General features: G+C 43.7%; 1 protein-coding gene across 3 annotated transcripts in view; it reads left to right on the top strand.

Annotated features, from left to right (window-relative positions):
- Positions 1-23,151, top strand: part of ddx52 (DEAD (Asp-Glu-Ala-Asp) box polypeptide 52) — a 40,443-nt gene that overhangs the window by 8,270 nt on the left and 9,022 nt on the right. For 2 of the 3 annotated variants that reach the window (XM_072469681.1, XM_072469680.1), the window contains exons 6-12: positions 703-814; positions 1,273-1,345; positions 10,445-10,648; positions 11,698-11,788; positions 14,106-14,228; positions 16,684-16,834; positions 18,888-18,963. In XM_072469681.1, the coding sequence (XP_072325782.1) occupies positions 703-814; positions 1,273-1,345; positions 10,445-10,648; positions 11,698-11,788; positions 14,106-14,228; positions 16,684-16,834; positions 18,888-18,963 (830 nt within the window). The remainder of the gene's footprint in view (positions 1-702; positions 815-1,272; positions 1,346-10,444; positions 10,649-11,697; positions 11,789-14,105; positions 14,229-16,683; positions 16,835-18,887; positions 18,964-23,151) is intronic. The other variant, XM_072469682.1, reaches the window with a different exon arrangement.

Here is a 23,151-nt window from a genome sequence, read left to right as displayed (position 1 = left end):
CCCACAAGTCGCAAAAGACGTGCTTCTTAGGCGAATTGAGCATTCTGAATTCTCCCTCAGTGTACCAGAACCAACACCGGAATGTGGCAATTAGGGGATTTTCACAGTAACTTCATTGCAGTTTTAATGTAAACCTACTTGTGACACTAATAAAGATTATTGATTCTGCATTCTGTGTATTTGGCAGTCTGCCTCTATCAAATTCCTTGACTTTAGAAATTAGCATGTGTAAACCTTCTTGATCTCCCAATTGTCTAAGTAAGCTGTTCCTACTCGTACACGATTCACATCTGATTCTATTTATGATGCCTGCTAATCTCATTACTGGGAAAGACTCATCTCCTCCGGCCTTTTGAATGCTGGCTACTGCTGTCGCTAGGCAGATTTCTACCTGTTGCTGGGCAGATTACATCCTATTATGTCTAGTTAGATTTGTGTTACTCGACAAATCCATGACATAATGCTCCTGTGAAATCCCTTGAAAGATTTTTCAAGGTTAAAAGTGTCACATAAACACCAAGTTATTTTATGTGTATTTCCTAGTCATCCTAAATCTGTATATGCATGAAGAGAGAATTAGTTGGATTTTTTTCCTGCCTTTCATGCAACATTTTTCCAAACTGGAGAAAGAACAAGGTAAATGATCTAAACTCTCAGGGATTACCTGAACTAGAGTTAATCTGATTGTTCCTCTATTTCCAGACTCATCGGGAACTAGTAAAACTCTCTGAAGGCATTGGGTTCAGAATTCACATGATCAACAAAACGGCTGAAGCCGCCAAAAAGTTTGGCCCTAAGACATCAAGTAAATTTGGTAAGTGATTTTGTATATTTTCCACCTTTTTTTTAATTAAAAAAAATAATTTTAAAGTGGCTGGGAAGAAATTGGCCTAATGTCAGGGCTGAGCTTTAGGCTTGAGCTCACCTTGAGCCTCAGTCTTGAAACGATGGTCAGATATTGTGTAGGGGTTTCTACTCGGTTGCTAGCCGGAGAATTGTGTGCATGCAGAGGACAGCTTGGTTGAAAAAAAGCAGCCGTGACCATCTTGAGCAGGTGGCACTTAAAAACTGTGAAGAGGCCTACATCACTGTCAACTGATGGGGAAAAGATGACAGTACACAGAAACAGGAGGGAAGCTAAAACGTACAGATGTATTTTATTTACATGAAAGTGTTTTATTTCAAGTGCCAGTAATAAGTGTATTGGCTCAGTTTTCTGAAGTACCCGATATGAACAACAATAGCAGTTGAAATGTTTTTCCTTGTTTTCAGACATTTTGGTGACCACTCCAAACAGACTGATTTATTTGTTAAAGCAGGAACCCCCTGCTGTAGACCTCAGCAGGTATCAATGCTTTTTCTTTTGCAGAAATGTACTTTACATGGAAGCCGTATTTGATCAAGTACTTTGACATCTTATGCCTTTTAGGATCCTAGATATGGAATGTGTTTCTATTTTAAAGCAGGTTATTGTGTGGATTACACATTGCTGTGAACGGTTACTGCAAATTTGATTTAAGTATCCTGCAGCTGTTCGGGAAAATATTTTAAACGAGGATCCCTATTATTATTACTATTTCTCAGTTGGTAAAGCCAGAATGTAGTTGAATCGTACGGATCAGAAGAGTCTAAGTTTAATTCCATGTCCAATAAGAGGTTGACGTGACTTACAGTGGCAATAGAAGTGCTACGCCTGTCATCGGTGACTTGATGAGAGGAGGGAAACGCGATAATTGTATCTGCTTCTGACTGTTATCCAGCAATGCTTGCTGCAACATGTCTTTTTGACTGTTCGGGGAAGACGTGGTTGGACTTGGCTGTGAATCCAGGGTTGAATATTCTGCGGGTACTTTCATTCCAGACTCTCATGCAAGGCACTGATGGGTGCCTGGTATCTGTAGCACCGTACCTCAGCAGTCAAACCTTTTCAAGAGAATAGAAGAGGAGAGCATTGGCTGGACAAGTGAAATCCTTGAACAAAAAAGCAAAATATTGTAGATTCAGAGCAGGTGGGGTTAGATAGTGAATGTAAAATATACTGATAAAATGTAAGCTCGTGTTTGTATATAAAGAGGTTATTACAGGGAAAGAAATTAATACCGTTATGGGCCAGGGTTTAGAGAACCCCAAAGTGTATCATGGAGTTCATCTGACCCACAACTTTTAATAGATTGTGGTATGGGGGGCACACGGCCCACTCTACAGGTGTGGTACAGCAGAAATGGAAAAGTATTTTTTAAAGCAAAACAATGTTTATTCTATGAAGTCTATTTACAGTTTTTAAGATTACAGAGCGAGAGACTAATACCCCTTCTGGCTGTGACTGCAGCTGTCCAGCTCTGAAAATGAAACTAAAACACACCCTGCAGCAAACAGCCTAAAACAAAAGTAAAAAGCTGACAGAGAGCCCAGCTCCACCCGCACTCTGACATCACTGATAAACACACATTTCTGAAAGGTACATTTCTTAAACACCCATTTTTTAAAGGTACTCTCATGACACCTCCCCCCCAAAGAAAAAATAAATAAACCATCAACTTCAAGATGGTTTCATTTTTCACCTTTCCACTATCCTTTCAGAAATGCACACAGTAAATATACTTTTTTGTTCAAAAAAACAACACACGCAAACAGGTATAATAATATAGTCCATTTTTTGTTTTTCCTCCAACTGGAATCCTTCTCAATTGAGTCTCTTTGAACAAGAAGGTCTCTGCATGATCCATCCATTTCTCTACTCCTCGGCATTTTTCTTTAAAGTCTGATACTTTAGTTCAATCTGATCACAGAGTCCCTTGTAAGTCTCCAACAGAGGAGCATTGGTTATCACAACTTTCAGGCAGTCAAATGCCTGTTGAAAGTCTGCTGTCCACTGAAATTTTCGACGTTTCTTCAGCAAGTCCATCAGTGGAGCAACAACGCAACAAACATTTTTCACCAATGTTCGATCAAATCCACTTATGCCAAGAAATCGTATTATTTCCCTACGTCTCGAGGGTATCGGAAACTCCTCAAGGAAAGTGACTTGGGCTTTTCCAAATTCACTTTTGGCTAGGTTTATCACCTGAAGTCGATCGAATAACTCCATCAGAAGTTTTAAATGTTCTTTCCGTGTCTGGCTGAAAATTACCAGATCGTCGATGTATACCGCACAATTGGGTAATCCTGAAACAACTTTGTTAGTTAACTGTTGAAATGTGGCTGGGGCGTTTTTCATGCCAAATGGCATAACTTTGAATTGGTATATACCATCTGGAGTCACAAAAGCTGAAATCTCTTTCGCCCTTTCGGATAAAGGTACCTGCCAGTAACCTTTTAAGCAAATCCAGTTTGGAAATACAAGCTGATTGTCCCACTTTCTCAATGCAATCCTCCAAACATGGGATAGATACGAGTCCATTCTTGTTACTGCATTAACCTTCTATAGTCCCCACACAACAGTTGGGTACCGTCTGGTTTAGGTACCATCACTATGGGTGAGCTCCAGTGGCTGCAATCCACTTCAATTATGCCATTTGTAAGCATGCCATCAATCTCTTTGTTAACCTGTGCCAATTTGAAAGGGTTAAGTCTATATAGATGTTGTTTGATTGGAACAGCATTTCCCATACCTATATCATGTATAGCCATTTTAGTACTTTCCAATTTATCTCCACAAACATGCCCATGTGATATCAATAACTCTTTCAGGTCAGTTTGTTTTCCTCTGGAAGGTAACTCAACAATTTATCCCAATTTTTAAGAACATCCTCGTTTTCCAATTTAATTTGAGGTATGTCAAATTCACAGGTCATCTGGATTTGGTTCGTCACTTTGAGTTAGAATCATTAAAACCTCCTTTTTCTCTCCTCTTTCAAAGTACCTTTTAAGCATATTCACATGACACACTCGGTGAGTCTTCCTTCTATCTGGTGTTTGTACCACATAATTCACCTCACTTAATTTCCTTTCAATCTGATAAGGTCCACAAAACCTAGCTTTTAAAGGCTCACCTACCACTGGTAACAACACAAAAACTTTATCTCCACTGGCAAAACCATGAACTTTGGATTTCTTGTCCGCGACCCGTTTCATCACATTTTGTGCAACTCTCAAATTTTGTCTAGCCAATTCACCTCTATTTAATCGTTCCCTAAAATTTGACACTTAATCCAATAATGTAATTTCCTATTTCTCACTCACCAATTTTTCCTTAATCAATTTAAGTGGTCCTCTTGCCTCATGACCAAAACTTAGTTCAAAAGGACTGAATTTTGTTGATTCATTAGGTGCATCCCTAATTGCAAACAGTACGAATGGAATTCCTTTATCCCAATCCTCTGGATAATCTTGACAATAAGCCGTCAACATTGTCTTTAATGTCTGATGCCACCTTTCTAATGCTCCCTGCGATTCTGGATGGTACGCAGTTGATTTAAATTGTTTTATTCCTAAGCTATCCATAAGTTCTTTGAATAACCTCAAGGTAAAATTTGATCCTTGATCCGATTGTATTTCTGTGGGTAGTCCATATCTAGTAAAGAATTTAAGTAATTCATCCACAATCTCTTTAGCTGTAATATTACATACTGGAATGGCCTCTGGAAACCTAGTCGACACATCTATTATAGTCAAAAGATATTGATTCCCACTTTTTGTTTTAGGAAGAGGTCCTACGCAATCAATTTGGACACTTGTAAAAGATTCCTCAAATGCTGGGATGGGTATTCAGGACGCTGGTTTTATCACTGCTTGAGGTTTCCCTATCACTTGACATGTGTGACATGATTGACAAAATTTAAATACATCTTTATGTAGTCCAGGCCAATAAAAATGTTTTTGGATTTTAGCTTGAGTTTTTCTTATTCCCAAATGACCTCCCACTGGTACCTCATGTGCAACTCGCAACACCTCCTTTCTATACCCTACTGGCAATACTACTTGATGAACTTCTGCCCACTTTTCATCCGCCTGCATATGTAAAGGTCTCCATTTTCTCATCAAGACATTACTTTTACGGTAATAACACTCTGGTATACACTCAGATTCCTCTTCCGTGTATGCTTTCTGATACATCCGTTTTATTTCTGTATCTTTCTGTTGGAACTCTGCCAATTTTCCTGAACTAAAGATATCTGCCTCATCCACCACCTGTTCTTGTTCTTTTTCAACCATCTGATCTAAAATCTTTTCTAATAATTGCACTTCAACTTCATCTTCACTCTTTGATTTCTCCTCTTGTTTTAACCTGTGACTTTGCGACCTTGTTACTACATAATCCGGGAATATCCCAGGATATTTGTCCTTCAACACGTTAGTTGTCTGATTTTCCACTGGCTTATCAACCACAGTAGGCATCACTCCCACCTGCGATCCAGCTATATCATTACCCAAGATAAACTGTATTCCTGGACAAGATAGTTTCTCTATTACTCTTACTACCACTTCACCCCTCTTCACTGGACTTTCCAACCTTATCTTGTATAATGGAACACTACTCCTCTCACCCTGAATTCCACATATTACCACCTTTTCTGGCAACATTCTCCCCAAACTACATAACTCCTCATCTCTTACCATTAAATAAAGATTGACTAGCTTCCATATCTCTTAAAATTGTGACTTCTTTACCTGCTCCTCCTGATACATGAGTAAACTTTACCCACACAAGTAAATTCTTTAAAGACATCTGGCACCTTCTTATCAATCACCTCTTGATCAGGCTGTACAATCTTTTGCACCTCCTTCGCTTTACTTGGGCTTTCCTTTACCACTTTAACAAACCCCACTGTCTTATCCTGTTTTACCACATCAGCCTTCCCAGTGCTTTTCTTCAACCACCAACACTTACTTTACAAGGCCTAGTTTATTCCAGTGAAAACATTTGAAACTTTTCATTTCTTTTCCACCCTCCTGGATTTCTTTTTTAATCTGAGGTACACTCTCCTTACTATATCCCATCAGATCACCTTCACCTTTACCACTTGAGTATTTCTCATGTCCCCAGTTTCTATCCCTCACAAGCTGAAACTGATGTCGGAAACCAAACTTTGATTTATGAACTAATTCATAATCATCTGCCATTTCTGCTGCTAATCTCGCAGTTTTAACCCTCCGCTCTTCCACATGAGTTCTCACTACATCAGGAATTGAACTTTTAAACTCCTCCAAAAGTATAATTTCTCTGAGAACTTTGTACGTTTGGTCTATTTTCAAAGCCCTTATCCACCTATCAAAATTACTCTGTTTGATCCTTTCAAACTTCATGTATGTTTCACCAGGTTCTTTCCTGAAACTTTTAAACCTTTGTCTGTTGGCTCCAGGCATTAGTTCATATGCACCTAAGATGGATTTTTTCACCACCTCATACAACTCTTGAGATACCACCTCTGATAGTTCAAACACTTCACTAGCCCTACCTACCAGCTATGTTTGAATCCGTAATACCCACATGTCCTGTGGCCATTTCATTTGTTGCGCTACCTTCTCAAATGAAATGAAAAAGGCTTCTACCTCCTCATCAAACCTTGGCAATGCTTGGACATATTTAAATAGATTCCCACCAAGGCTTCAACTTTGACGCTCTTTCTCACTATCCCCATCACTATCATCCAACTGTACGTTTCCTTTTACGTCTGCCAATTTTAACTGACTGTCATGTTTCATGGCCATTTTCTGAAGTTCAAATTCTCTCTCTTTATCTTTTTCCCTGATCTGTATCTCCCTTTCTCTTTCATCTTCCTCTCTATCTCTTTCGTATTCAAGCTGCTTTAATTCTTTCTCATGTCCCATTTGTTTAATTTGTAACTGAATTTTTGCCATTTCCAATGAGTGAAACTGTATCTCAGATCTTTAAATGCTTAGCCACTACCATAATTACCTCATCTTTCCGCATTCTGTAAGGTAATGTTAACTGCAATGTTTTTGCCAAATCTAACAGTCTGCTTTTAGTCTCTGTCCGTAAGGTACTGCGTGTGACCATCTCCAGCCCCCAAAACTTCAGAGTCTCTGAAAGAGCCATTGTCCACAACACACTCCCTACTTAAACTGGAATACCACACCTGAAAATCAACCACGATATGCTCACCCCTCATTGTCTTTAAGTTCACTAAGTCAATCCAATGGATAGACTTTTAACCGCCTCGAGACCCCAATTTGTTATGGGCCAGGGTTTAGAGAACCCCAAAGTGTATCATGGAGTTCACCTGACTCACAACTTTTACTAGATTGTGGATTGGGGAGCTCACGGCCCACTCTACAGGTGTGGTACAGCAGAAATGGAAAAGTATTTTTTAAAGCAAAACAATGTTTATTCTATGAACTCAAGTTAACCTTTTTAAAACATACAGTGAACATCTTAGCAACTATTAATTCAAATACAACCCCCAAAGAATACAACACTATGTAATCCATAAGCTGTCCTTTTAACACCCATAAGACTTAAAAAATAACTTTTAACAGAAGCACATCAGGTTAAAGTCACTACTGAAGCGGTTATTAGTTTTAAATTACCAAAGAGTCGATTTTCAGTTTTTAGATTACAGAGAGAGACTAATACCCCTTCTGGCTGTGACTGCAGCTATCCAGCTCTGAAAACGAAATAAAAACACAACCTGCAGCAAAACAGCCTAAAACAAAAGTAAAAAGATGACAGACAGACCAGCTCCACCCACACTCTGACATCACTGATAAACACCCATTTCTTAAAGGTACGTTTCTTAAACACCCATTTCTTAAAGGTACTCTCACATGACAATACTGACAACAAAAATTGCATGAGTAAAGCTTGGGAAAAGCTGAGCTGTGGAGTTGTTGGGACTTTTTTTTAACTTCATATTATTTATCCCTCCCCTCCATTTGACCAGCTAATGCTGGGGGCATAATTTGAAACACTCCATATAAGTGCATGGCTCGACCTTCATCCAAGGATTAGTACCTCTAACATTTCTTTTAAAATTTCCAATGAAAGGGCAATTTAGCGTGGCCAATCCATCTACCCTGCACATCTTTGGGTTGTGGGAGTGAGACCCACGGAGACACGAGGAGAATGTGCAAGCTCCACACGGACAGCGACCCCGAACCAGAATCGAACCGGGGTCCTCAGCGCTGTGAGGCAGCAATGCTAACCACTGTGCCACCATGCCACCCGAGTATCTCCAACATAACCACTCCCCAATTTTATCTAAGGGTGGTCTGCAGACCATTGCCAGAAAATAATGATTTTTTAAAAAAAAAATGTTTTTATTCTCCATTTTCACCTTTTCCTTCACTCCTCCTCCCAACCTCGGTTCCTTCCCCCCCAACTTTCCACCCCGGCTAGACCACTCGGACCCTGTTCTGCCAGGCTCCGATGGCCGCAGCCCCTCCCCCCACCTCACTCCCGTTCACTGGCCGGCTTAAACCGGCCAGCGTGGAGGCCTCCGCCCGGGTCCCTTTCCCCCTTGCCTGGCCCTAGGAAAGCCCAGAAATCTCCTTTTAGCACACAAACCCCGCATATCCACCCACACTCCAAAGAGCCCTCATTTCGAGTGAAAGTCCCATCACTTCCCTTGTCCGAATATATACAACATTGGCTCCTTTAGCCCATACACCCGCACGCAGTGAAACAAAAAAGAAGAAAATACAGTCATGAGGTTACATCGGCACATGGCCACTTCTCAATTTCTCAGTTCTGCCACAGTCCTTCTGCCTTTGCAAACTCCTCCGCTGCTTCCGCCGTTCCAAAAGAAAAGTCCCTGAGCTTGTAAGTCACCCTCAGCTTCGCTGGACATACAATGTCGCACTGCACCTTGCTAATGTACAGTGCCCTCTTCACCCAGTTGAAGGCAGCCCGCCTCCTCGCCAGCTCCACCGTAAAGTCCTGGTATACACGTATACCAGCTCCAGCCCACTGCACCACCCGCTTCTGCTTGGCCCAGCTCAGGACCTTCTCCTTCACACTGTACCTACGGAAGCGCAGAGTCACTACCCTTGGCGGCTCACTCGCCTTTGGTACAGGCCTCCACGACCGATGAGCCCGATCCAGTTCATATCGGGAGGGATCTCCCCCTCCTCCAATAGTTTCGCCAGCATCGCGGCTAAATACTCAGTCGGCCTCGCTCCTTCAACTCCTTCTGGCAGCCCCATAATCCTCATTCTGGCGCCTGGATCTGTTTTCCAGGTCTTCCATTTTTCCTCGCAGATCCTTGTTAGTGTCCATCCCCTTCCGCATCTCCTTCCCCATCGAGGCAAGTTGATCACCGTGCTGCAATATTGTCTCCTCCACTTCCTTCAGCTCCTCCCCTTACTCTCGCACCTCCGCCACTGCACTCGCCACCGCCTTCGTCACCGGGGAAATCGCCTCCTCCACCAGCATACTCAAAATCTCTCTCATCTCCTTCCTCATTATCTCCATGTATTTTCTAAACTGCCTTTCGAATTCCGCAGCCATCACCTTAGTTATTTCTTCAGCCGTAAGCAATGCGGCCTCCCCTGGTGCTCCAGCCTCCATTTTCCTTGGTGACCCCGTGGTGACCTTTCCACTCCCCGACGGACCTTCAGCTGTTTTCCTTACGGACGTTGTTTTGCTCACCCTCGACATTTTTCTTCACTGTGCCTTCACTCTGCCGCCTCTGTGCCTTCTCCCTGCTTTTGCTGCCTCCGTGGACCCTGGGACCGGGCTTAAAGCCCCAAAAATGCCGTTCCCGAACGGGAGCCCTCCATTGTGCGGCCGTCTCCCGCCCACCGTCAGCGGAAGTCCAGAAAATAATGATTTGTCTCATTAACAAATACAAACTGAGGGTTGCGGGTTCGTTTTTCAGAAGCAGTAAAGTTTAGCTGTACCTTTTCTTTTCTCCATTGTGTCTGATTGGTACTGTTCCAGTGAGTCAACAGAGCAGTTTAATGAGGAATTTGTTATTTGAATTGATTCTGTTAAAGTATGGGAAATGCTGAGCACTGTCCCATTATTGATATTGCTAGGTTGATGCATCAAAGGAATAGTGTATTCATTGAAATGTAGATGGATATATAGTGATTATAGAGAGTGCATGTAAAGAATCTGGAGCACCCCCACACATCACTCCCGTATTCCTCCAGATCAATCAGATTTGACAAGTCTTTCATGTCCTGCCAGTGTCTTGAGAAATGGGATCTATTTGTAGATTGATTTTGCAGGGTGACAATATTGCCAATGCAAAACTCAAAAGGAGTAAAACAAAATTTAGGATATATTGGTTCGTAGTGTATGCTTTAATATGAGTCCCGAAAGATGTGCTTGTTAGGGTGAATTGGACATTCTGAATTCTCCCTCGGTATACCCGAACAGGCGCCAGAGTGTGGCGACTAGGGGATTTTCACAGTAACTTCATTGCAATGTTAATGTAAGCCTACTTGTGACACTAATAAAGATTACTATTATTAAAACTAAAATGTTTCTGGTTTCTGAAATGCTCCTTTTTAATTAATTTATTTAAATGAATTTCAGGGTGGAGTGGCTGGTTGTTGATGAATCGGATAAGTTGTTTGAAGGTGGCAAATCTGGATTCCGAGATCAGTTAGCCACTATCTTCCTGGCATGTACATCTCACAATGTGCGGCGAGCTATGTTCAGTGCCACGTTTGCATTTGATGTTGAACAATGGTGCAAACTGAACTTGGACAACGTGGTATCTGTGACGATCGGAGCAAGGTGAGACAAAAAGCATAATATCCGGACAAACTCGCTGATTGCTAACCTTATTTTACCGTGACATGTGAGAAAACAAACATTTCTGTGCCATTTTGTGCTTGTTTTATACTATGAAGTTAGTCCACTTTTCCTCAAGTGCTAAATTGTAACTAAAGTTGTAATTTTGATGCAAATTGCAAGGCCCATATGACTGGGAATATGAGTAATGAAGATGGGCACCAAGTTAGATCAATGATCACAGCTGAGTTACTTTTGTACATGTTCAGTACATTGAATCTGTATTATTTCATTATATAATGCATTCTAATTTGTTCCATAAAAATTGTTCCATAAAATGTTTACACTTTTTTTTAAAGTACCCAATTCATAGGGCAGCACGGTGGCGCAGTGGTTAGCACCGTTGCCTCACATTGTTGAAGTCCCTGTTTCGATCTGGGTCACTGTCCGTGTGGAGGTTGCACATTCTCCCCGTGATTGCGTGGGTTTTGCCCCCACAACCCAAAGATGTGCAGGCTAGGTGGATTGGCCATGCTAAATTGCTCCTTAATTGGAAAAAATTAAATGGGTACACTAAATTTTCCACTTAAGCAATTTAGTATGGCCAATCCACCCACCCTGCACATCTTTGAGTTGTGAGCGTGAGACCTACACAGACACAAAAAGAATGTGCAAACTCCACATGGATCGAACCCGGGTCCTTGGCTCAGTGAGGCAGCAGTGCTAACCGTGCTGCCTTGTTCCCCAAAAATTGTAACTCCATTTTGAGAAACCACTGAAAAAATCTGTCTCTCTCCCTCACTGGGTGAGGATCAGGAATTTTCCAAACACTTTGTTCATTTGACTCCTTTATCTTGACAGATTTTCCTGTCTATTAATGCTGATCTAACATCACATGTACACCCTTAGCCTACACTCATTATGTTCTCATCATAATTTGCAACAATCTTTGCTTGGGCTGCCTGCATTAGTGCACTAAATGTCCTCCATTACGAGCAATAGTAAGACTATTCTAGTTAAACATGTGCAGTACCTTTTAATTTTTCCTGTAGGAATTCTGCTGTGGAGACTGTGGAGCAGGAGTTACTTTTTGTGGGTACCGAAACTGGGAAACTGCTGGCAATGCGAGACCTCATTAAAAAGGTTGGAAATGAGTGAGATAATCAGATGCACATGGCCAGCACTACTACTATTTCATTTGACTGTTCAAAATTGTTGAAAATACCTCATATTTTAGTGGAAATATTCCAGTCCCAGTCGTCAGAAAACAACCCTTTGGAGTCCTGGTTTAGATGCACCAATGACATATGCTCTGATGTAAGCTATTATTGTGTGGAGTAGAGCTGGCATACTTTTCAATCCTGGCATTGGAAAACCACTAAAGTTGAGCCCTTGCTGATTGTGAACTTTTAAAATAGTGTACACTAAAGATTGGGTTTGAGGACTAAGGTGGTGCCTTTCTCAACACATAGTTCTGATTTATACCTAATCAGAGGTGGACAATTGAGAATCCCAAGGAACTGTGATGTGGTCTACTTGTGTAATTTCCTTTGTATTCCACTATGTGGCGCCAGTCTATAACATTGGTGGATGACACCTTTCAGTACTGCCTTTTAAAGATATAATAATAATATGGTAAATAACTTGGGTTTTAGGACCAACAGTAATTCCCCTTTTAATCCATTTCTATCTATAACCTCTACTGTTATGCTCATTTTCTTTCTTGCCAACCTTCTTGTATTTTTTGGCACTGCATAATATTATGTTGAAAATGGCAGGCATGAAAGATGGTCCCAGAGTTTTGTTAATGCCTTTTCCCCTATTCCTTTCTCTCTCTCTCATCCCTACTTTGATAGAATTTTGGACTGGGATTTAGAGCACATGGAAGTGGGGGTTATATACTGCTATGGATTGAGAATTGACGAGCAAAGAAGAAAAACAGAGTAGGGTTAAACTACTTATTCTGAGGTTGACAGTCTGTGACTAGGGTACTGCAAAGATCAGTGCTCGGCCACAGCTGTTTACCGTCCTATATAGATAATTTGGATGTGAGGACCAAATGTAATATTTCCAAATTTGCTGATGACCGAAAATTAGGTCGAAATGTAAATTGTGAGGAGGAGACATCAAAGGGATGTGGACAGGCTAAATGAATGAGCAAGAACAAAAAAGATGGAATATAACATGAATATGTGAAACTATCCAACCCTTTGTAGGAAAAACAGAAAGGCCGAATATTCCTTAAATGATGAAAAGTTGGGAAGTGTTGATGTCCAAAGAGATGTGAGTGGCCTTGCATATGAGTTACCAAGAGCTAGCATACAGGTGCGGCGAGCAACTAGCAAGGCAGATGGTATGTTCACCTTCATCAGAAGAGGATTTGAGTGTAGGAGTAAAGATGTCTTTCTGCAATTGTATAGAGCTTTGGTGAAATTGCGCCTGGTATGTTGTGTAAAGTTTTGGTCTCCTTACTTAGATGTGGTTGCCACAAGAGGGGGGGCAACGGACGTTCACCAGACTAATCGCTGGGATGGCAGGACTGTCTTTTATAAGGAGCAATTGAGGAAGCTGGACCTCTTTCTAAATTCTGAAAAATGGGAGGTGATCTCATTGAAACTTAAAAGTTCATAACAGGGTGGGACAGGATCGATGTAGGTAGAATGTTTCCCCTGGCTGGTGAATCTAGAACTAGGGGACAAAGTCTCAGACTAAGGGGCAGGGCATATAAGACTGGGATGAAGAGGAATTTCTTCACTAAGTAGGCGATGAACCTTTGGAATTCTGTACTCCAAGGGAGTGAGGAGGCTCAATCATTGAGCATGTTCAAGACCGAGATTGATAAATTTCTGGATCCTAATGACACCAGGGACAAGTTGGGAAGGTGGCAGTGAGGTGGATGATCTGCCCTAATCAAATTGATTGACGGAGCAGGCTCGATGGGCCAAATGCCCTACTACTGCTCCTACATTACTAGATCAAAGCGTTATTTAGCAACTCCTAATTCCAGATTCAGCATACCAGAGAGCCATCGAGTGTCTGCATCATGCAGCCATCCTCACCTTTGGTTTACTGTTTACCTGGGGAGCTACGTTTGTCATTTAGAACTCACTGGTAAAGTTGTTGTGCAAGCTGGGTGGAATATCTAGCTTCAGTATAAAGAAAAGCACTAGCAATGATGAGTTGCCGAATGTTCAGTGTTAATCAATCACTGTTGCCTGCATGTGTTTGTAACAGGAAAGCCAACTCATTCAATATTGTTTAACTAAGAACACCTATCCTCTCAATCCGGTGTTGTAAAATGTTTTATAAATCTCATGATTTGTATGAAAATCCATCGGTGTCATTGTGGGTATTGTGTGACCATTCTCTTGGTTATAGGAACAGTTTGGGATTCTAGCAGCGTGACTTGTTTCATTCGCATCTGTGTGTGTATGTAATATGCTTAACCTTTTCCTTCAAGGGCTTTTCACCTCCAGTACTAGTTTTCGTTCAGTCTATTGAAAGAGCAAAGGAACTATTTCGTGAGTTAATCTATGAGGGCATTAACGTTGAGGTTATCCATGCAGAAAGAACACAGCAACAGGTATACAGACTTTCATCTTGCCATGTTCTGTTTGAAGAAGTCAAATGCAACAAGCTAGTAGGTTAACAATTAAAACAGGAAAACTGACCGATAAATGATCCGTTAATTAACTTTAAATTTCCCCAGACTTCTTTTGAAGAAAGAAGAAAAATTATAACCAATAGAATAGTGCTGGGACATGGTGTTATTGATACAAAGTCAAACAACATCGGCAGCACAGTGGTGCAGTGATTAGCACTTCTGCCTCATGGGGCCGAATACCCGGGTTCAATCCCAACCCCGGGTCACTGTCCGTGTGGAGTTTGAACATTCTCCCCCTGTCTGCGTGGGTCTCGCCCCACAGCCCAAAGATGTACAGGGTAGGTGGATTGACCACACTGAATTGCCCCTTAATTAAAAAAAAGAATTATGTACTCTTAATTTATTTTTAAAAAAGGAAAAGAAACAAAGTCAAGCACAGGCAGATCTATGACAGTGATCTGTTGTGAATTACTGTATATACCTGTGTAAAAGTTCATCTCGAGGAAAGCTGACACATGGTTTTTGGTTTAGAAGTTCATGATTTTTCATACACCTTGCATAAAAGTTGACTATAGTTTTCCATTATGGTTTTATGAAAGGCAGAGCAACAGTAGATGCACCAACTAAATAGATTGTTTCACCTGAGCTGGAGGGAGGTTTTTTGCAGCGAGCAACTAAAACTGAAGAAAATATTTATTGCTCCTCTATTCGCTCTTATCCCCTGGCGCACACTTGCAGGCCAGGTTGCTGGGGCTCTTCCACCATCACAGCTACCCATTGGTGGGTTTGACCTCGATACCCTTTTCCTCAGTGAAGGTTGTGGCTTTGGCCGTCGGCACTGGCCCCGGGATCGGACCTTTCTCCTTGCTGTCCATTCGGACCAGCTGAGCAGGGTGTCGCCGATGGTCTGATTTTTCCCTTTGTGCTTGGAATCCAGGGTTCCTCGCTCCAGGTTCTCACCGCACAGCCATGCCTCCCAGAATCTCCTCTACCTCCTCTCTCTCCTTGACAATTTTGGGAGTGGTGGAGGCAGAGGGGTAGTGTAGGATCTCTTATTTTTCTCCCTGAAGTAAGGTACTCAGTCCGGTTGATTGAAGGTTTCCAAAACACACTTTTATTGCTAAAATTCACTTGATACACTTGCATAAGAACTAAATCAAAACATACATCAAAATAATACATATACTTGGAAATACATAGCGAAAAATCATTAAAAACATAAACATAAGAAAATACTTCAAAATAAAAGTAATTTCCAGAGATGCCCATATTCTTAAGAAAATCCTTATCTATAGTTTAGTCAATTACTCATTTTTCATTGGTTTTTACTCTCCGCTGAGACCCCCTGATTCATTCAGAAATGTAATCAATCACTCAACAAGTGATTAGTTAATTAGACATTAATCACTTACTCAAGATTAATTAATGTTTCCCTGACACTACAGTTTCCCATGCGCTTTCTCATGGTTTAAAGCCTCATATTGTTTCTTTAGGTAGGGCTTACATGGTACATCCTCCAAAACTTTGTTAGTATCTGCAGACTTGACTTCAAGGGTTCAGTAGTTCACTCATTTTTTTTATAACGTTGATTATACGTTTTGCGCACACAGTATTTCTAAGAATCATTTTATTCTCCAGTATGTGTTTTGCTCATTTTGTAAAGGATGCAAAACAATTAGTAAATGCAACAGCCGGTATTCTTGGGAGTCTCCTTCTATTTGAGGGGAGAGGGTTGTTTAGCTTCAATATCATGTGGACTTTCTGAACCAAAGTGATGCAGGGCCTTTTCATTTTGATCGACTTCTTTGTACCAACACTGCCACAGCACAGAAACGGCAGAGAGCACAATAACGTGTTTACAATAACAAGTCTTTAAACGTTTGTTAAGATTTATTTCAGTCTGTGAGTAAAAATCAAGCATGCGTGCAAACCCCTTAAATATTATTCATTTAAGAATCCTGCCTTAAACTTTAGCTTCAAAAGTTTTTACACAAGTATATATGGTAACCGTCCTCCGCTATAACACTGACAGAAACAGTGCCCTCCGGCGAGGGCAGAGAAGAAAATAAGGCAGGCTACCCAACATCTCTTGGTTGGAAACTATGCCTTTATACATCAGAAAAGGATTGACCTTGTTTGTGAAACCCAATGTGTTAGAAGTGCCTTCAACATTCACTATTGAGACTTGCACACAAAACCACTTATTAAGATACTGACTGGTTTATAGAGCCTGCAGTTCTATTTGATGCCTCGTATTTTCTGAGATTTTTGTCATGTAACTCACAAATATATATTTGTTGGAGAGAGTTGCTTTGTTTTCAATCATAGTTGGATATCCAGTGGACCTGGAAACTGGAGCTGGGAGTTAAAGCCTGTTTTTACTGTGATTAATCACTTGTCAACAATTGAATATTTCTACTTCTTCCCCCACCAGAGAGATAATGTAGTGTACAGCTTCAGAGCAGGAAAGATTTGGGTGCTCATTTGCACTGCACTCCTGGCTCGTGGTATTGATTTTAAAGGAGTGAATCTAGTCATCAACTACGACTTTCCAACTAGTTCTGTTGAGTACATTCATAGAATAGGTATGTATGCAGTTATATTTCTGTATTCAGTAGAAAAGAAAATGTACTGGACAACATCAGTAGATATGTTGGACTTTGCAAAGTTTTATGTCTTACAACAACCTGAATAAAGTTCCCAGTCGCACAAATAAGGTTTATTTTAGACGGAACAATATAACAAATGTTACACTGCAGCAGATTTAGCATCCATCATCAATACACCCTTCCCCACCCATCCAGTGACAGAGGAAAAAGCAGGCTTATTTCCGTGTTCTAAATTTGTCTCTCAAGTATCAGTGCATGACCATGTAGCTCTTCATTTTGAGCAATCATTGTTGATGGATTAAGTTGATGGATAGGCTGGCCAAGCCTCCTGAAATTTGCTAGACTTTGTTCACAATAACAATTGGCTTTTCAGAAAGTTGAGCCAAGTCTTGTGTGTTGGATTTATTTGCCCAGTGGTTAATCCAGCAATTGTGGCAATCTACTAATTTGAGGGGAGGGGTTTAAGTTTGAAAATTGGCCTTGCCTACCCATACCCGAGGGAATAGGTGAGTAATTGGATCCAAGGTGTGCAGGAGCCATGAAGGGAAACTTGGCAACAATAAAAACAGAAAGTGATAGGACTAGGTCCGCATTGGTAGAGAGACAAACAGAGTTAAAGTTTCGAGTCCAATATGACTCTTCTTCAGAACTTTGTTTCTTTCTCCAGGATGCCGCCAGACCTGCTGAGCTATTCTGGCACTTTCTATTTTATTTCAGATCTTCAGCCTCCACAGTGTTTTGCTTAAATTTAAGGGGAACGCGTGGCTGAGCTGACAGTAGCCCACTCCCGGTAACCTTTCACCCCCTTGTTTATTAAGGCTCTATCCACTTCTGCCTTGAAAACATGTAAAAAATCTGCTACACTGCCTTCTGAGGAAAGGAACGGAGGTCACTATCTTCTGGGAGAAAAATATTTCTTCTCATCCCTGTCTTAAATGGGCGATCCCTATTTCTAGATTACCCTGGAGTTTGCACATTCTCCCCATGTCTGTGTGGGTTTCACCCCGACAACCCTGGTTCGGTGGATTGGCCACGCAAATTGCCCCTTAATTGGAAAAAAATTAATAATTGGGTACTCAAAAAATTTTTTTAAATTCTAGATTTTCCTGTAAGAGGAGATCTCCTCTCCACATCGACCTTGTCAAGACCCCTCGGTATTTTATAAGTTTCAATCAAGACCCCTCTTGCTCTTCTAAACTCTAGCAGATACAAGTCTAGCCTGTTCAAGACAACCTGCCAATTTCTGCTTTTAGTTTATTAAGCCTTCTCTGAACTGCTACCAATGCATTTCCATCCTTCCTTAAAGAAGGAGACCAATACCATGCTCAGTACTCCAGGTATGGACTCACCAGTATCCTGTACAATTGAAGTGTAACCTCCCGACTTTTGTACTCAATTCCCCTCACAATACGCAATAACATTCTATTAGCTTTCCTAATTACTTGCTGTACCTGCATTCTAGCCTTTTATGATTCATGCACTTGGACACCCAGATCACTTTGAACCTCCGAGCTCTGCAATTTCTCACCATTTAGATAAGGTTTGTTTTATATCCTGCCAAAATGGAAATTTCACATTTTCCCCACATTGCACTCCATTTGCCAAATCTTTGCCCGCTCACCTGACCTGTCTATGTCCCCTTGTAGCCTCCTTGCATCATCTTCACAATTTACTTTCCTACTTAGCAATCATACCTTCGATCCTTTCATCCAAGTCATTTATATCAATTGCAAACAGTTGTGGCCTCGCTCCACTGATCCCTGTCGTACACCACCAGTTACATTCTGCCAACCAGAAAAAACACCCATTTATAGCGGCCCTCTGTTTACTGTTAGCCAGCCAATCTTCTATCCATGCCAATTTATTACCCCTACACCATGCGCTTTTATTTTCTGTAGTAACCTTTGATGTGGCATCTTATCAAATGTCTGGATACTTTTCAGGAGACGAGAAACTTGTACAAAGCGTCTAGCTTCTATGTGAAGTGACTGTCATTGAACTTTGCTGACGAGTTTATTTTTGTAACTAGGACGTACTGGAAGAGCAGGTCATCAAGGAAAGGCTGTTACGTTTTTCACAGAAGATGATAAACCACTTTTAAGGAGGTCAGTTTGAACATCAGTGCAAAAAGTTAGAGGTGCCCCATTATCCGAGTAAAGTTCAGTAAGAAGTCTTACAACACCAGGTTAAAGTCCAACTGGTTTGTTTCAAATCACGAGCATCCGGAGCACTGCTCCTTCCTCAGGTGAATGAGGAAGGAGCAGTGACCTGAGGACTTCACCTGAGGAAGGAGTAGTGCTCCGAAAGCTAGTGATTTGAAACAAACCTGTTGGACTTTCACCTGGCTGCTGCTGCTGACCTCCACCTAACGTTCCGCGAGAAAGTCAAGGAACAGCTGCCACCGCCTGGAGAACCCCTGCAAGGACCCTCGCAACACAGGGCTAAATCGCTGGCTTTGAAAGCAGACCAAGGCAGGCCAGCAGCACGATTTGATTCCCGTAACAGTCTCCCCGAACAGGCGCTGGAATGTGGCGACTAGGGGCTTTTCACAGTAACTTCATTTGAAGCCTACTTGTGACAATAAGCGATTTTCATTTAATTTTTCATTTCATTTCATCTTCTCCAGCCTGAGAAACCCCGCCATGTCGTTGACCCAAGCCTCTACGCTTGGGGGCTTCGCATCCCTCCACATTAGCAAGAGCCTTCTCCGGGCTACCAAGGAGGCAAAGGCCAGGACTCCGGCCTCTTTCGGCTCCTGCACTCCCGGATCATCCGATGCCTCAAATATCGCTGTCCCCCAGCTCGGTTTTACCCGAGTATCCAAGACTTTGGACATAGCCTTTGCAAAGCCCTTCCAAAACTCCGCAAGCGCCAGGCACGGCCAGAACATATGGGCGTGGTTTGCTGGGCTCCCCGAACACCTCACATACCTGTCATCCACCCCAAAAAACTTACTCATCCTCGCCCCTGTCATATTCACCCTGTGTACCACTTTCCACTGGATCAGGCTGAGCCTGGCGCATGATGAGGAGGAATTGACCCAGCCCACAGGCCCTCATCCAGCTCCTCACCCAGCTCCTCCTCCCACTTGCCCTTCAGCTCCTCCGCCGAGGCCTCCTACGCCTCCTGCAGCTCCTGGTATATCTCCGAGACCTTACCCTCTCCGACCCACACGCCCAAAATCACCCTGTCCTGTATCCTACGGGCAGGCAGCAGCGGGAATTCCCCTACCTGCCTCCTCACAAACGCCCGAACCTGCATATACCTAAGGCATTTCCCGGGGATAACCCAAATTTCTTCTCCAGCGCCCTCAGACTGGCAAAAGTCCCGTCGATGAATAAATCCCCCATCCTTCTAATTCCCACCCGGTGCCAGCTTAGGAACCCACCATCTATCCTGCCCGGAGCAAACCTATGCTTGTTCCGTATTGGGGACCAGACTGAGGCCCCCACTTCCCCCCTGTGCCGTCTCCACTGCCCCCAAATCCTCAGTGTCGCCGCCACCACCGGGCTCGTGGTATACCGCGTCGGCAGAAGCGGCAGCTGACTGCACTCCAAGAACAGTCTCTTAACCCTTGGGGTCTTATTTGCCCACACAAATCCCATAATACTCTTGTTCACTCACTTGAAAAAGGCCTTAGGGATGAGAATAGGCAGGCACTGAAACACGAACAAGAACCTAGGGAGGACCGTCATCTTAAAGGACTGCATCCTGCCCGCCAGGGAGAGTGGCAGCATGTCCCACCTCCTGAAGTCCTCCTCCATCTGGTCCACCAACGGCGCCAGATCGAGCTTATGCAAGATCCCCCAACTCTTGGCCACCTGGATACCCAAATACCGAAAACTCCTCTCCACCATCTTAAGCGGCAGCTCCTCCTCTCTTATCCTGAGTAAAGTTTTTTAAAAAATAATTTTTATTAAAAGTTTTCGTAAAATATCAATAACAAAATGAGAAAGAAAAAAGAACCCAACAGTGTTAAGTACAAAACACAAACTTAAAAAAGCAACCCCCCCAACCCCCCCCCCTCCCCGTACATAAATAATAAATTAACATTAACACCCAGACTTAACACAACAGGTGTATACACCCCCTCAGACCCTCCAGTGTAAATAACATAAACAAAAATAAAGTAACCCCCCCCCCCCCACCCGAGCTGCTGCTGCCATTGACCAATGTCTATCATTCTGCCAGAAAGTCTAAGAACGGTTGCCACCGCCTAAAGAACCCTTGTACCGACCCTCTCAAGGCGAATTTCACCCTCTCCAATTTAATGAACCCTGCCATGCCATATCGCTGATCCAGGATTCCACGCTTGGGGGCCTCGCATCTTTCCACTGAAGGAGAATCCTTCGCCGGGCTACCAGGGGCGTAAAGGCCAGAATTCCGGCCTCTTTCGCCTCCTGCACTCCCAGCTCCTCTGACACCCCAAATATTGCGAGCCCCCAGCCTGGTTTGACCACCCTCGACACCGTCCTCGCTACGCCCGTCCAAAATTCCTCCAGCGCTGGGCATGCCCAGAACATATGGGTGTGATTTGCTGGGCTCCCTGAGCACCGAACACACCTGTCCTCACCCCTAAAGAATCGGCTCATCCTTGTCCTGGTCATGTGTGCCCTGTGCAGCACCTTATACTGTACTCGTGCGTGATGCTCAGCCTCGCGCACGAAGAAGAAGAGTTCACCCTCCCTATGGCATCTGCCCACGTCCCCTCTTTGATCTCCTTTCCCAACTCTTCCTCCCACCTTTCAACTCCACCACCGAGGCCTCCTCCTCCTCCTGCATCACCTGGTAAGTTTACGAGATCTTCCCCATCCCCCCCCCCCCCCCCCCCCCCCCCCCGAGAGCACCCTGTCCTGTACTGTGTGGCAGTAGCCGCGGGAATTCCACCACCTGCCGTCTGGCAAACGCCCTTACCTGTAAGTACCTGAAGGTGTTCCCCGGGGGGAGCCCGTACTTCTCCTCCAGCTCACCCAAGCTCGCGAACATCCCGTCCACAAACAGGTCCCCCAACTTTCGTATCCCTGCCCTGTGCCACCCCGAAAACCCTCCACCTGTTCTTCCTGGAGCAAACCGGTGGTTCCCCCGTAATGGGGTCCACGCCGAGGCCCCAACTTCCCCTCCTATGCCGCCTCCACTGCCCCCAAATGTTGAGGGCCGCCTCCACCACTGGGCTTGTGGTATACCTCCTTGGAGGGAGCGGCAGCGGCGCCATTGCCAGCGCCCCCAAACTCGTACTCACACAGGACACCGTCTCCAACTCTTCCATGCAGCCCCCTCCCCCTCCATCACCCACTTGCGCACCATCGTCGCATTGGCAGCCCAGTAGTACCCACAGATGTTGGGCAGCGCCAGCCCCCCCTATCTCTAGTCCGCTCCAGGAACACCCTTCTCACCCTCGGAGTCCCCCACACCCACACAAACCCCATTATACTCCTGTTAACCCGCCTGAAAAAAGCCTTCGGGATAAACATGGGGAGGCACTGGAACAGGAACAAAAACCTTGGGAGCACCGTAATTTTGATTGACTGCACCCTACCCTCCAAGCACAGCGGCAACGGGTCCCACCTCTTGAACTCCTCCTCCATTTGCTCCACCAGCCTTGTAAAGTTAAGCCTATGCAAGGCCCCACAGCTCCTGGCCACCTGGACCCCCAAATATCTGAAGCTCTTCTCCGCCCTTAGTGGGAGCTCGCCAATCCCCCTCTCCTGGTCCCCTAGCTGAACTACGAACAACTCGCTCTTCCCCATATTCAGCTTGTAGCCTGAAAAGTCCCCGAATTCCCTAAGGATCCTCATTACCTCTGGCATTCCTCCCACCGGGTCCGCCACACACAGCAGCAGGTCATCCGCATAAAGCGACACCCTATGCTCCTCCCCACCCCGCACCAACCCCTTCCAGTTCCTCGCCTCTCTCAGTGCCATAGCCAGGGGTTCAAACGCCAGTGCGAAGAGCAGGGGGAACAGGGGACACCCCTGTCTCATCCCTCGGTGCAACCGAAAGTACTCAGACCTCCTCCTATTTGTGACTAACAGCGGGCCCAACTGGTCCATTTATTTTTTATAGAACTCGACCGGGAAACCATCCGGCCCTGGTGCCTTCCCCGCCTGCATGCTTCCTATCCCTTTGATCAGCTCCTCCAGCCCAATCGGGGCCCCCAGTCCCGTCACCAGTCCCTCTTCCACCTTTGGAAACCTCAATTGGTCCAGGAAACGGCCCATCCCTCCCTCCTCCTGTGGGGGCTCGGATCGATACAATTCCTCGTAGAAGTCCCTGAAGACCCCATTGTTGCCAAC

This window comes from Scyliorhinus torazame, chromosome 12 (genome assembly GCF_047496885.1).
Source record: "Scyliorhinus torazame isolate Kashiwa2021f chromosome 12, sScyTor2.1, whole genome shotgun sequence".
NCBI classification, from domain to species: Eukaryota; Metazoa; Chordata; class Chondrichthyes; order Carcharhiniformes; family Scyliorhinidae; genus Scyliorhinus; species Scyliorhinus torazame.
This window is presented reverse-complemented; position numbering and strand designations above follow the sequence as displayed.